At 37.9% G+C, this 13,651-nt stretch overlaps 1 protein-coding gene across 4 annotated transcripts in view; it reads left to right on the forward strand.

Annotated features, from left to right (window-relative positions):
- The window catches only part of CUL4B (cullin 4B), a 51,048-nt gene extending 37,966 nt beyond the window's left edge, over positions 1–13,082 (forward strand). For 2 of the 4 annotated variants that reach the window (XM_044235729.1, XM_044235731.1), the window contains exons 13-21: positions 1,467–1,571; positions 2,101–2,211; positions 2,445–2,536; positions 4,183–4,290; positions 5,155–5,268; positions 6,104–6,209; positions 7,700–7,872; positions 9,405–9,557; positions 11,693–13,082. In XM_044235729.1, coding sequence (XP_044091664.1) covers positions 1,467–1,571; positions 2,101–2,211; positions 2,445–2,536; positions 4,183–4,290; positions 5,155–5,268; positions 6,104–6,209; positions 7,700–7,872; positions 9,405–9,557; positions 11,693–11,788 — 1,058 coding nt within the window. In that variant the 3' untranslated portion in view covers positions 11,789–13,082. The remainder of the gene's footprint in view (positions 1–1,466; positions 1,572–2,100; positions 2,212–2,444; positions 2,537–4,182; positions 4,291–5,154; positions 5,269–6,103; positions 6,210–7,699; positions 7,873–9,404; positions 9,558–11,692) is intronic. The other 2 variants (XM_044235730.1, XM_044235732.1) reach the window with 1 other exon arrangement.
- Positions 13,083–13,651: the final 569 nt, after the last annotated feature.

Consider the following 13,651-nt stretch of genomic DNA (forward strand, 5'->3'; position numbering starts at 1 on the left):
TCCTGAACTTAGAGGAAAAGCTTTCAGCTTTTCTGTTGAGTATGAGATTAGCTGTGGGTATGTCATATATGACCTTTATTTTGTCGAAGTATGTTCGTGCTATACCCACTTTGTTGAGATTTTTTTATCCTAAATGAATGTTGAATTTTATCAAATGCTTTTTCTATGTCTGTTGATGATCATACGATCTTTATCTTTAATTTGGTTAATGTGGTATATCATGTTGACTGATCTGTGAATATTGAACCATCCTTTCATCCCCTAAATAAATCCCACTTGATCATGGTGTATGATCCTTTCAGTGTATTGTTGAATTCAGCTAGCAGGCTATGTGGAAAGTGCAGTGGTGGTATCTGCCAGCACCTTGATCTCTAGGGAGCATATTAGCTGTATCCTGCCTCGCCAGCTGATACGCCCTCAGGTCAGCAAATATATCTTTCACACATAGTGTAGGTCCTTTTCAAACTGCTGTTTTTTCACTGGGTCTTGGGGTGAGCCAGGCAATAAGAGGGTCCCCTAAGAGTGGACTCTCCATTTCAAAGCACTTTGGGATCCCCGGAAATCAGTTCTGTTGGTTTTTTAAGTCAGATGTTTCAGGTGCTCCTTTCTGTGGTGCAGATCACTGGGGCCAGGGTGCCTGAAGTAAGACACCAACCCCTTATTCCTCCAAGAGAAGCACCTGTCTGGTGAAATCTTTCCCTGTTGTGTGTTGCTATACCTGTGTGGTCTCTGCCTCTCCTACCTGTCTTGATGTGATCTTCTTATCCTTTGTTGTGGAGAACAGTTCATCTAGTTTTCAGATGTTTTTCAAAAGGAAATGTCCTGGGGCGCCTGGGTGGCTCAGTAGGTTAAAGCCTCTGCCTTAGGCTCAGGTCATGGTCCCAGGGTCCTGGGATCAAGCCTCACATCCGGCTTTCCGCTCAGCGGGGTTTCTGTTTCCTGCTTTTTCTCTCTCTCTGCCTGCCTCTCTGCCTACTTGTGAACTCTGTCTGTCTAATAAATAAAAAATCTTAAAAAAAAAAAGGAAATATCCCATGTAGCTTAGCTGGGAGTGTGTTCATGGGAGGAGGTGAGTTCAGGCTCTTCCTGTGCTGCCATCTTGGACCTCCTGAACATCTTCAGGGGCTTTGATGACTCCAGCATGGTTCTGTATACACTATCCCCCCTCCCAAGATACCGCTACCCCATTTTAATATGCATTAAGATAGTGGAAGTGGAAAGTACATTATGGGATCCAGGAGACTTGGGTTTGAGTTCAGGCTCTGGTATTTATTAGCTCTGTGGCAGTGAATAAGTCACTTGCTGTCCTTGACTTTAGAGACTTTAAAAAATGCATGTATACCTCTGGAACATTGAAAACTCAGTGTATCCCACTCCTATTCAGGTATTTATAGTGTCTGGTACCTTACAGATACTCATGATCCCTAAATATGATCACTAAACAATGAACTTTCCCCCCATTTTAGCTAAGTATGTAGATTCAAAGCTTCGTGCAGGCAACAAAGAAGCTACAGATGAAGAACTTGAAAAAATGTTGGATAAAATTATGATCATATTTAGATTTATCTATGGTAAGTGTTTTTAAAAATTTTTCTTTTTAAACAGAACACTCAGCAGAGAAACTATCAAGTATAGTCAGTCAGGAGGGACGATTTATTTGGGAGTTAGATATTGAAAATTATATTATTTTTGTTGCATTTAATTCATTAGGTTACTTGAGGAATATTGCTTAATTGCCTTATGCTACTACTTATTCTATTTATTAAGAGCGTTGATTTTTGCTACTTGTTTTAATTTCTGTTGATGCTAAAGCCACCATCTGACTAAAGTTTTTTTTTTTTTTAAAGAAAAGTTAATGCAGTCTTAATTCTTTACAGCAAAGAACTTTTGAAATAACCAGCATAGTATCTACCTCTAATGTCTGTTGCATAATGAACTTGGACCAAATGTATAAATTTAAATAACTTGGAGTAATGGTGTGATTTATTAAGCACATTAGAGCAATTTTTGTCAGAACTTTTTTTTTAAGTTTTTTTTTTTAAAGATTCTATCAGAACTTTTTATTGGACTCTATGAGTTGTATTTTATTATTTAACGTAGGTAAGGATGTTTTCGAGGCCTTCTATAAGAAAGATTTAGCCAAGCGCCTGCTAGTTGGGAAGAGTGCATCTGTAGATGCTGAAAAATCGATGCTGTCCAAACTTAAACATGGTATGATTGTCATCTTTCTGTTCCTTTTCTTTGATTTCTGAGGGCAAATGTTGGCTTAATTTTTGCTCTTTATTTGCCTCTTTGATTAATCATTGTTCATATGATGAAAATGTAAATTTCATTTTTGTGATAATATTTTATGCTAAAGTAAGTTTTATATTTCTCATTTTCAATATTAAATTCTTTCTTTTTACCACTTTAAAATATTATAAATGTATAAATATTTTTAATAGAATGTGGAGCTGCTTTCACCAGCAAACTTGAAGGAATGTTTAAAGACATGGAGCTTTCTAAAGACATCATGATTCAGTTCAAACAGGTAAAAGTGAGTTAAACTCTTAATTTCTCAAACTTAACTATAGTTATCTTCGTGTTGTGATTTGCACTGAAGAGGATAAATAGAAACCTGTATTTGTAAATACGTTATAGCAGCTTAGAGGATATTCACATTAGAGTGAAAAAAATCATCAACAAAATGATTTGACCTGGGGCACCTGGGTGGCTCAGTGGGTTAAAGCCTCTGCCTTCGGCTCGGGTCGTGATCTCAGGGTCCTGGGATCGAGTCCCACATCAGGCTCTCTGCTCAGCAGGGAGCCTGCTTCCTCCTCTCTCTCTGCCTGCCTCTCTGTCTACCTGTGTTCTCTGTCAAATAAATAAATAAAAATCTTAAAAAAATGATTTGACCTACTTCAGAACTTATTCCCAGTATGTCTACCCACAGTAACAAAAAACAAAATGTGTTGACTGAAGTCAGGACAAGAAAAACTATAGCTAGATCATGAGAACAGGGCTTTTGCTAGCATCTAGTCACTTTTGGTGATGGGTATGTTTAAAGCTGTCAGTAGGGAAGGAGGAGAGGTAATAGAATGTATAAGGCCTTTGGGGACATTGAGAATGAAAAGCTAGATCTGTAGTATTGCTGATTTTGGTAGAAGGTGGTTTTGAAATACTTAAAAGCATAGGTAATAGTGATCACAGATTTTCCTCTCAGGGTTTTAGGAATGACTTCTTTACCACTATATTGCTATGGTAGGAGCTGAGAGTGGACCACACAAGACCAAGAACATGGTCCTATAGTAGTGACAGAGTAGGGTTTATCTGCTTTGCCCTTTCCCCTTCTTCTTTCTTCCCCTCTTCAGGTCACCCCCTGCAAACATGCAGTGGAGCAAGTGAAAAACCGGAGACTTGGGTTGGCTGGTGGGGTGAGGAATGGGGGTTTGCTACAAGGTGTTTCAAGTCACATAGAGGTCTCCAAAGGTGGGGACTACGGGTGGTGGGGGAAAAGAATGGAGAATGAGGCGTGCCTGGGTGGCTCAGTTGGTTAAGCAACTGCCTTGGGCTCAGGTCATGGTACCAGAGTTCCAGGATTGAGTCCCGCTTCAGGCTCCCTGCTTAGCGGGGAGCCTCCTTCTCCCTCTGACCCTCCTCTCTCTTCTCTCTCTCTTCCACTTTCTCTCAAATAAGTAAAATCTTAAAAAAAAGGAGAATGAGATTCTACCTATAACAGCCCAGCCTAAAGTGAGAAATTAAGTCAATAATGCCTCTAACAAGGTCATGTGATCCTTGTGTGCCATTGTAATAAAATATTAGCTAGTATATTTGATAAAGGTTTCATTTATAGTCCTTTTATGACAGTTGCCTCTTATTTTTTTAAGATTTTATTTATTTATTTGACAGAGATCATAAGTAGGCAGAGAGGCAGGCAAAGAGAGGGGGGAAGCAGGCTCCCTGCTGAGCAGAGAGCCCAATGTGGGGCTCGATCCCAGGACCCTGAAATCACAACCTGAGCCAGAGGCAGAGGCTTAACCCGCTGAGCCACCCAGGCACCCCAGTTGCATTTTATTTTAAAGATGCTCAGTGTTTGCATGTAATTTTGTAATGGGGAACTTCTTGAATGGGTCATTTAGTATGACATGAAATGTACGCACTTTTATTCTTAAGATCTCAATGTATGTGTTGATCTTATTGTAGTATATGCAGAACCAGAATGTACCTGGGAATATTGAATTAACTGTGAATATCCTGACAATGGGTTATTGGCCAACATATGTGCCTATGGAAGTCCATTTACCACCAGAGGTAAGAGTTGCTGTTCAGGACTTGAGTTATAAGCATAGAAATACATAAAGCTTCTGTTTTGCTTGTCTTTGAAAAATAAATACTTTCTAAAAGTCCGTGTCAGTAAGCACACCAGTACCAAATGCCAACTGTTTTAATATTTTGCTTTTCTTTTCATATGACTCTCGTACTTATATCATTAGAGCATAGTTAATGATGTTAAGTTTCTGGGTTCAGGGCCAATTTCTCTGACTCTTCTTTTAGTTCTCCAGGTCTGCCTAGCGCTCAGAAATTTTGCTCATTTATCACCTGGGGGTTGGATTGCTGAGTGAGTGGGTAAATCCGTTCTAAGTTTTAGGGAACTGTCTTAAACTCAGGACTGAAGCTTAGAAAGGGGGTTAAGGCTAGAGATAGGTATTGAGACTCTTTCATGGAGATGATCATGGAAGCCAGGGGGTTAGAGAGCTCCCTCATTAAGAGGAAGAATGTAGAAATAGGAAGAAAAGGGCTGAGACAGAACTTTGGAAAAGGTTCACATTTTGCATATGGTAGGAAGAGGAACCTTTGAAGGAAACCAGTGAAGAAGCAATAGTGAGATAAAGAAACCAGTATGGTTTGGAGGCACAAAAGCCATTGGAGGGGAATGTTTCAAAAGTTGGATGTTTAAATGTTGCAGAGATCAAAGAGTATAAAAACTGGATAATGCCATTAGATTTGGTAGTTGGGAGACCATTACCTTATATCAGAGTGATCAGTGGAGCTACTGGGTATAAAACCTGATACTAAAAACTTGTAGAAACTGTTACACATGAGGTAAATATAAAGAATGGCGAAAAGTGATACTGGATACAGAGCTTAAATGAAGCTGTATTTTATTTATTGCAGATGGTGAAACTTCAGGAGATTTTCAAGACATTTTACCTAGGCAAACATAGTGGCCGGAAACTTCAATGGCAGTCAACCCTAGGGCACTGTGTACTAAAGGCAGAATTTAAAGAGGTAAGTAGATGTTCCCCAAGGCTAGTTTTCATCTTTGTCTTTGATGTTGAGGTCCTCCTTTTTTTTCCTTGAAAATTTTTTTTATTAAAGTTGACATACAATGTTACATTAGTTTCACGTGTACAACATAGTGATTCAACTCCTGTGTATGTTGTGCTGTGCTCACCAAGAGGTCATTCCTCTTCACTTGAAGGTTTAAGCTGTTTTAAAGTTTATCCTAAATACCTGACAGAGTTACTGCTTTTCATAGCTCTGTGTGTATCATAAGAATGTGATCTTCTTCGTGGTTGAATTGGCCCTGCTATAAAACCTAAAACCAGTCACCCTTTTCCTACCATCCTTTCCCTACCTGTGGATGCAGAATTCTCATTGCTGCTTCTTAACAAGAAACTTCTTGTTGCTGGGAGCTAGAGAATAGAGTGGGTGTAAAGGAGAACAGTTCCCATATCTAATTTCAAAAAATCCCTGCAGCTTTTCATGACTAATTTGAATCCAACAAGTTGAAAATGCATTTGAAATAGTGATTTCTTGCTGCTTGTGAAAAATAATCTGTAATGACACGTAAGGCTGAGTTATTAATTTTCATTACTTTGTTGTTCTGTTTTAATTATAAGGCTTAAAAAAAGACCTATAAAAAGGTCACCCAGTCCTTCCTGTTTAAGGTAGGATCACACCTAAACCCTACACTGAACATACTGGCTTTTCTGGATAATGTTAATCCATGTTTCTGAGTCTACTAATTGAAAAATGTTTTTCCTGTTAAAGATTAGATATTTGATTAATTTTCATGTATGTTAAAAAAAATGATGGCTAAATACTGCTGTTTCTCCAACAGGGTAAAAAAGAACTCCAGGTCTCTCTTTTCCAAACCCTGGTGCTGCTAATGTTTAATGAGGGAGAAGAGTTCAGTTTAGAAGAAATCAAGCAGGCTACTGGAATAGGTTTGTGTTGAACAGTCAATTAGCAAGCATTATTCAGTGTCTACTGTGTGCATTCCACTAGGTTAAGGGCTCTGGGGGGATACAGAGGAATAATCCCTCTCCTCAGCACTCACGGGGAAAGGGGGAAATGACATTTGTAATAATTTCACAACCAGTAAGTTACCAATCTGTGGTGTTAGGATTTCAGTGAAGCAGGAGATGTCTGTGGGCTGGTATAATTGGGAAATCCTTCATGAAGGAGGTGATATTTGAGGTGGGCTTTCAAGTTTTAGTTAGGGAGATGGCATAAGCTGCCAGGGGAGGTAGTGGGAGAAAAGGCTTAGCACTAGGAATGAGCACCGTGTGGGCAGGAGTCACGAAGTATTTAACTACAGCATCAGATAGTGAGCTACAAAGCTAGATAGGTAAGATGAATAGAGCCTAATCGTGGAAAGCCTTGCAGATCTAGCAGATGAAACCTGCTCTATAGGGTCTCAAGTATGAGACATAATAGAAGTGACTTGTTTGGACAATTTACCTGGAATCAATAGATTCCAGCAGCTTGTGGGTTGAAGAGATGCCAGTCCAGAAACTCGTGGGGGTAGTTCAGACATAAAGTGATAAGGGGCTTAGTTTAGAATGAGGCCAGTGAGAAAGGAGAGGAGACATTTATCTCTAAGGGAGTAACTGCCAGGTCCGTGAAGGATGAAAGGGAAGGAATAGTTCAAGATGACACCAGGGTTGCACACCGGAGTGGATTGGTAGTTTCGGGCTAACAAGTGGAAAGAGGACGCAGTTTTTGGGGGAAGATTATGAATTAAACTTTGGACATATTGGAGTAAAACAGCCACGTAGAGGTATCTTTTTTAAGATTTTTTTTTAAAGATTTTATTTATTTATTTGACAGACAGAGATCACAAGTAGGCAGAGAGGCAGGCAGAGAGAGAGAGGAGGAAGCAGGCTCCCTGCTGAGCAGAGAGCCCGATGCGGGACTCGATCCCAGGACCCTGAGATCATGACCTGAGCCAAAAGCAGCGGCTTAACCCACTGAGCCACCCAGGCGCCCCTTTTTTAAGATTTTTTTAAAAAGATTTTGTTTGTCAGAGCACAAGCAGGAGGAGTGGCAGGTAGAAGTCAAAGCAGGCTCCCCACTGAGCAAGGAGCCCAATGCAGGACTCAGTCCCAGGACCCTGGGATCATGACCTGAGCCAAAGGCAGACGCTTAATGGACTGAGCCACCCGGGCATGCTTGGAGGTGTCTTTTGAATGTGCGATTAGAAGGAAGTGAGATATTATTTCTGAAGATTTGGTAGTTATCCACACGGAATCATTTAAAGCCTTTAGAGGACCACAGGAAGAAAGGCATTGGTTAGGACAAAGAGGAAGTCACTGATGACCTTGGGGAGAAAAAGGAAACCATTTTAATAGAGGGATGGGGTAGTAGATTGGAGTGAATGTAGTGGTTTGTGTTGGTGAACTAGTAACAAATAACAAATCCACTGTTTCTTCAGAGGATGGAGAATTAAGGAGAACACTGCAGTCATTGGCCTGTGGCAAAGCTAGAGTTCTGGCAAAAAATCCAAAGGGCAAAGATATTGAAGATGGTGACAAGTTCATTTGTAATGATGATTTCAAGCACAAACTTTTCAGGATAAAGATCAATCAAATCCAGATGAAAGAAACGGTATCTCTTTTGCATTCTCCTTGTTCTGATGTCCTGGAATTAGACGTGTTCATAATAAATATTTATATAGAGGATTTTACACCTGTACTACAGCCACCAACTAACATTTTCTGTGACTGTATCTAGCTCAATATATTTCAGTACTTGATCTTGAAGTTTTTTGGGGGGAAGTTCACTCAGGATTTATATTCTGTTTTTTTTTTTTTTTTTTTTTGCTTAACGTTAAATCTTCAGAGTTTCCGCGCCACTAAATATCTTCATAAAATGGCAGATGGCCACACAGTGTTCTTTTACATGGCCATTATAATTTATTCAACCAATGCCTGTTGAGCAATTAAATTAATAATTTCTTAGTCTTGTCAATAAAACTGCAAGAAACATCTTTGTACCTAAATCTTAATCTCTCTGAGACTTTATAATGAATTCATGGAAGTACTTCTTTGGGGTTAAAAAGTATGAGCATTGTAAGAGTCTTAAAAATGATGTCGTATTGTGTTCCAGAAATACTGGACCAATTTATACTCCCATCTAGCAGTGAGAATGCCTGTCTTAATGGTGCCCTTACCAGCAGTAAAGACATTTTCTTTTTTAAATCTTTGCCAACTTGCTGAGTAAAATCTCTGAATGATTTAGTTAGTATTTCTTTGATTAACAGTGAAGTTTCTGGGGTTTTTTGCCATTTGAATTTATAAGAGACTTTTATTACAGAAACAAACATCTGCAGCATTTCCTGAAACCATTTGGTTTCAATTCCAAGGTTTAATATAGTACATGAGGAAAAGTTTTAATGTGGGATTGAAGTCAGTATCTTAGAGAAGTTTTCCTGTCTTATTCACATTCACATCAAAGGTGTGATACTCTCTTAGAAGAGTACCGTATTCTTTTAAAATATTTATGCCATATCAGAAAGAAATTGGCTATAAAAAGCCCAAACTATTCTTTTAACTTAGGTGCTAAAGATGGACATTTTTGTTTTAGCATTAAAATTGATAAACTATCTCATAAACACCTAAATTTCTGTTAGTATTGAACAAAAGTAATCACTAACACCACATTTCTGGTTTATGTATTATAAAATAAAAATTAATTTTTAAAAAGTTTGACTCTAGTTCGCTTAGCTAGTACCATTCTTTAAGTCACAGATCGGAGTCAGTCTGTTTTGCAGATAAGCTAATGTCCTACAGAAATCTGGTCAGTAACCCCTTGTGACACATTTAGAAGATTTTGAGGACAAAGTAAAAGAAAATGGTAAATGCTACATCAGCCATCTCTTACTTCTAAAAAGGCAACTTTAAGTGGTATTTTTCTGTTAACTAATATTGGCATTACTTCATTGGTACAGGACAATATAATTAGGACAGAAAGGAGTTGTTGTAGGTTTTTTTCTGTCATCATCTGTATTTATAAGGTTTTTAAAAATAAATCAGTATATTTAAGTCATTAATAGGGTGTCATGTCCCTAAAATGTACAGTTTTGTGTAAGCAAGTTTCACTTTAGGTATAGTTGCTAAGTTTAAAAACTTTTTTGTTAGGTTGAGGAACAAGCAAGCACTACAGAAAGAGTATTTCAAGACAGACAGTATCAAATTGATGCTGCAATTGTTCGAATTATGAAGATGAGAAAGACACTTAGCCACAATCTTCTTGTTTCGGAAGTGTACAACCAGCTGAAATTTCCAGTAAAGGTAGGTTCTTCTTTGTTTTTGAATTAAGCTTGTAATATGTGAAAGAGAACACATTATGTTTTCAGACACAAATCTTTTTAAAAACATAGATTAAAGCCTCAAGACCATTTGGAGGGACAAAACTCATTTCTCATGCTCATATGTGACACCCCCTCCCCAAAAGACCCCTTTGTTAGCATATGTGGGTAACTGTGACAAAGGGGAACACTATAAGGGCTCTTATATCTGAAAGTTTAGCTGCTAAATGAGTGTGTAATTTTCAGGTTCATTCACAGTATTTCCTTTGAGCTTTGTGATTTTGTTACTTTTTTTCTTTTTGAAATACCTTGATATTTTGATGGATTTGGTTACTTTAATCTTCTGTCTAGTTAGCTTATGTAAGTGTTCATTAAAAACTCTACAGATAATTAGTCATCAGGCATCTTTTTGAAAAGTTTAGCAATTGTTCTGGCAACCTGAAATTGGTCATTTAAATGGATGTGCTCCAGTATAAATGTCCAATAATAAAGAGGTTTAGACAGTGTGGTGTTTTATTGGTCCGTTTTCCAAATTTTTCTTAAGAAGTTTCCCAAACTTTTGTGATGATAAGTACTTTGTAGAGTTTGGATAGACTCTTGGCTCTTTAGGTTCTCAGGAGCTTTGAGCTTAGGTAAATCACTTCACCGTGTTTTGCGAAATGAGGATGATAATAGTACTTACCTCATAGGTTTATTGTGAGGCTTAAATGAGATACGATCTGTGTACAAAGCTTAGCACTGGGCCTGGCATAGTAAGTGCTTGTTAGCTATTAATGCTAATAAGGCAGGCTTTCTGTCTTCTCCAAACCTAATCCTGCCTTCTCATTACCACACTCTTAGCATTATGTTCTGCCTTAAACCCTTTCACCTTCAGCCAAAGAGGTCACTGAGGCAATTAAAGGATCAGTATAATATATACTGGTTTTTAGGGGCACCTGGGTGGCTCAGTGGGTTAAGGCCTCTGTCTTTGGCTCGGGTTATGATCCCAGGGTCCTGGGATCGAGTCCCGCATTGGGCTTTCTGCTCAGCAGGGAGTCTGCTTCCTCCTTTCTCTCTCTGCCTGCCTCTCTGCCTACTTAAGATCTTTTAAAAATTAAATAAATAAATATATAAATAAATTTTGGATTTTGACCGCCCTCAAACTACTTTTGCTCTTTACTCTTCTCGAATCAAGTGGCATTTTACACTATGAAAGCTCTGTCAGCAATATTATATTCTTTTTATAGGCTACATGTAAAAGACAGTGAAATTTTGTCTTCTAAGAGCTAAGAATGCAATCATGAGAACAAGTTAGAAGTTTTCAACCACAAGTAGGATTCAGAAATCCACACTGTTATAGTAGGTAAAAGTAAAACAAATACAATTAAACCTGAAATACCGAGACCTAAACTGTGAGGTAATTCACTTATCAGACCGTTTGTTGTAGCATTCTTGTAAATAGTGTTTTCTATAGTACAGTTTTTATCTTAATTTATAAAAATGCATCCTGACTTTGCGAACTAGCTTTTGCCCAAATTTAGGGCCTACTTATCTTCTCAAACTCTGTTGGCAAAACTAAATAGCAATTCTGTTTTTCCAAACTATGATGTATTCCTTGTGTGAAGTTATGATTAAGTTAGTCTTTTGTATTTGTGCAGAGAAGAAGAGCTGGTTCTCAAAAGACCTCTTTTTTTAAAGATTTTTTTTGATTTTGTTTATTTATTTGACAGACAGTGATCACAAGTAGGCAGAGAGACCGGCAGAGAGAGACGGGGGAGCAGGCTCCCCGCTGAGCAGAGAGCCCGATGCAGGGCTCGATCCCAGGACCCTGGTCATGACCTGAGCCCAAGACAGAGGCTTTAACCCACTGAGCCACCCAGGCACCCCTCAAAAAACCTCTTTAAGATAGAAAGTAACAAAGTATTGTGTAATGATATGACAAGATGTGACAGTATATGTATAGTATAAAAACATTTCTTAATCTGGTTTTATTTTCATTATAATTTTTCTCTTTAAAAAAATAGGGAGATTAAATACATTAAATCAGTGAGCCCAAACTTCTTTTTTTTTAATGGGGTATAGGTACATAGCTTGAGCCTATTTATAAGGTTTACACTGAAAATTTGCCTTCTCTTACAGCCTGCTGATCTTAAGAAGAGAATAGAATCCTTAATTGATCGGGATTACATGGAAAGAGATAAAGAAAATCCAAACCAGTACAATTATATCGCATAAAACCTTGGCCTCCAAATATTTGGTGTCATACACAGTAGCCAGTGGATAAACTAACCTGTTGATCCTATATTGTTTGACTTCTTTTATACTACCAATGACCAAATGAAGCAGTGTAATGGAAATAGTTGAGTCGACTTTTTCAGTGGTTAACATGCCCATTTAAAGAGTTAATACTTAACCTTTAAGAAGAATGTTGTTGAACTCTTTGCATGTTATTTAGTATGATGTGCAGAAAATTCTTAAGAAAGTACCTGGTCTTCATGATTCCTCTTTGGAACTGGGGAAGAGGTCCAATGGCTATTAAAAAAGGAGGGGGGGTTCTTATACACCATTAATTATGAAGCAAAGGGTTTATTTGCTTAAAATGTCATTTAAAGATACTTAAACTGCATGCAAACTTTATTTACTGTACAGAGTTCTGGATGTATTTATCAAATAGAAAAACCACCCTGGACTTGGTTGTTCACCTGTTTTGTGATTTCCCTTGAAAAGAAAAATAAGTTGTCATAGCTATTGATATTTTACTAAGTAATGTTCTGTTACACTGAAAGGGATGTTTTAAAAAAAAAACTTATTTGGAAACAAGTTTTCAAGTAGAGGGACAGTTGCTTACATAATCTCTTGTATATGCACATCCTAAGATGTTCTGTTTGTGACCATGGGATGTGTGTATATGGCTTAGCCCTGTTTACTGTTCTGATTAACAGGTACTTATAAAAATAGCTGAAATAGAAAATTGCTGATCAGCTGTACTAGAAGAACATGGTAGGAGAGAAAAACCCAATTCTTGATACAAAAAATGAAAACAATATGAATATTGCAAAAGAGACCAAAACCCATGTGTTTTGTAAATTTTAATAAGAGCAAAAATTCATCAACTAGTTTTCAATTTCCTTTAGACTTTAATGTTGTTTGGACAGTTTTATCTTCAACTTGGACCAATTATTAGATTGTTACAGGCTTCCTAGGATTTAGCATTCCTGTTTTCTCTACCAAAGTTTTTTTGGGAAGCACCCCAACTCTCTGTTTTGCTAAATAAACCTTTCATCCTTCTAACTTCCTCAAGACATAGATGTAAAGGTCTTCCTTTATTTTCACCATATACCCCCTAGTTGGGAATTTCAAAATCTGTATTATGCTGATCTTGCTCCTTTCAAAATTTCTTGAAGAGTTCTCATAGTCACTGGACATCTGCTTTTCAGGGGAATGTCCTAGGATTGTTCATACATAGAAAATAGCAAAAGTATTGTTACTCAAATTTGTAATGTGAGTAAAAAGGCTTCTCTTTAGCATCCGTGGGGTGTTGGTTGGTTTGTTTTTGTGGGTTTGGTGGTTGGGTTGTTTTGTTTTGTTTTTTTGCTTCCTTGTTTTTCCTTGAAGGGAACTGATCTTGGAGGAGAAGCAGAAAATTTTGTTTGGATTTTTTAAAAATCAGAATTGCTTTGATGCTTTTGGCAGCAGTATGTTCTCTTGACTGGAGGCATCTGGAAGAATACCTAGGTCCTAACCGTCGACTGAGGAGACTTGGCTCTTGTGTCTACTATTGATTGTTTTCTTGAATTCTCAAGATTTGTGACCAGCTGTTATAAAAAAAAGTTGCCCGTTTCTCTCTAATTGCATCAACTTGCACACTGTTAACAGTATGTGGTATTTAGAATGCCTTCCTAATTCTTTTTGAGCAGCCATTGCCTCTATTTTCTCAGCTTCTCCCTGGTTTCCTTGCATGAACTCATCTGACAAGGAAATGCAGCTATTCTGTTTGTCCTCTCTCTACACTGGACCATTTATGTCCATGTCCTAATTCATCCCTGATGGTCTCTGAGATATATAGACTATTCCACAAGACTCAATAGTTACTCTTAA

This window comes from Neovison vison, chromosome X (genome assembly GCF_020171115.1).
Source record: "Neovison vison isolate M4711 chromosome X, ASM_NN_V1, whole genome shotgun sequence".
Classification (NCBI taxonomy): domain Eukaryota; kingdom Metazoa; phylum Chordata; class Mammalia; order Carnivora; family Mustelidae; genus Neogale; species Neogale vison.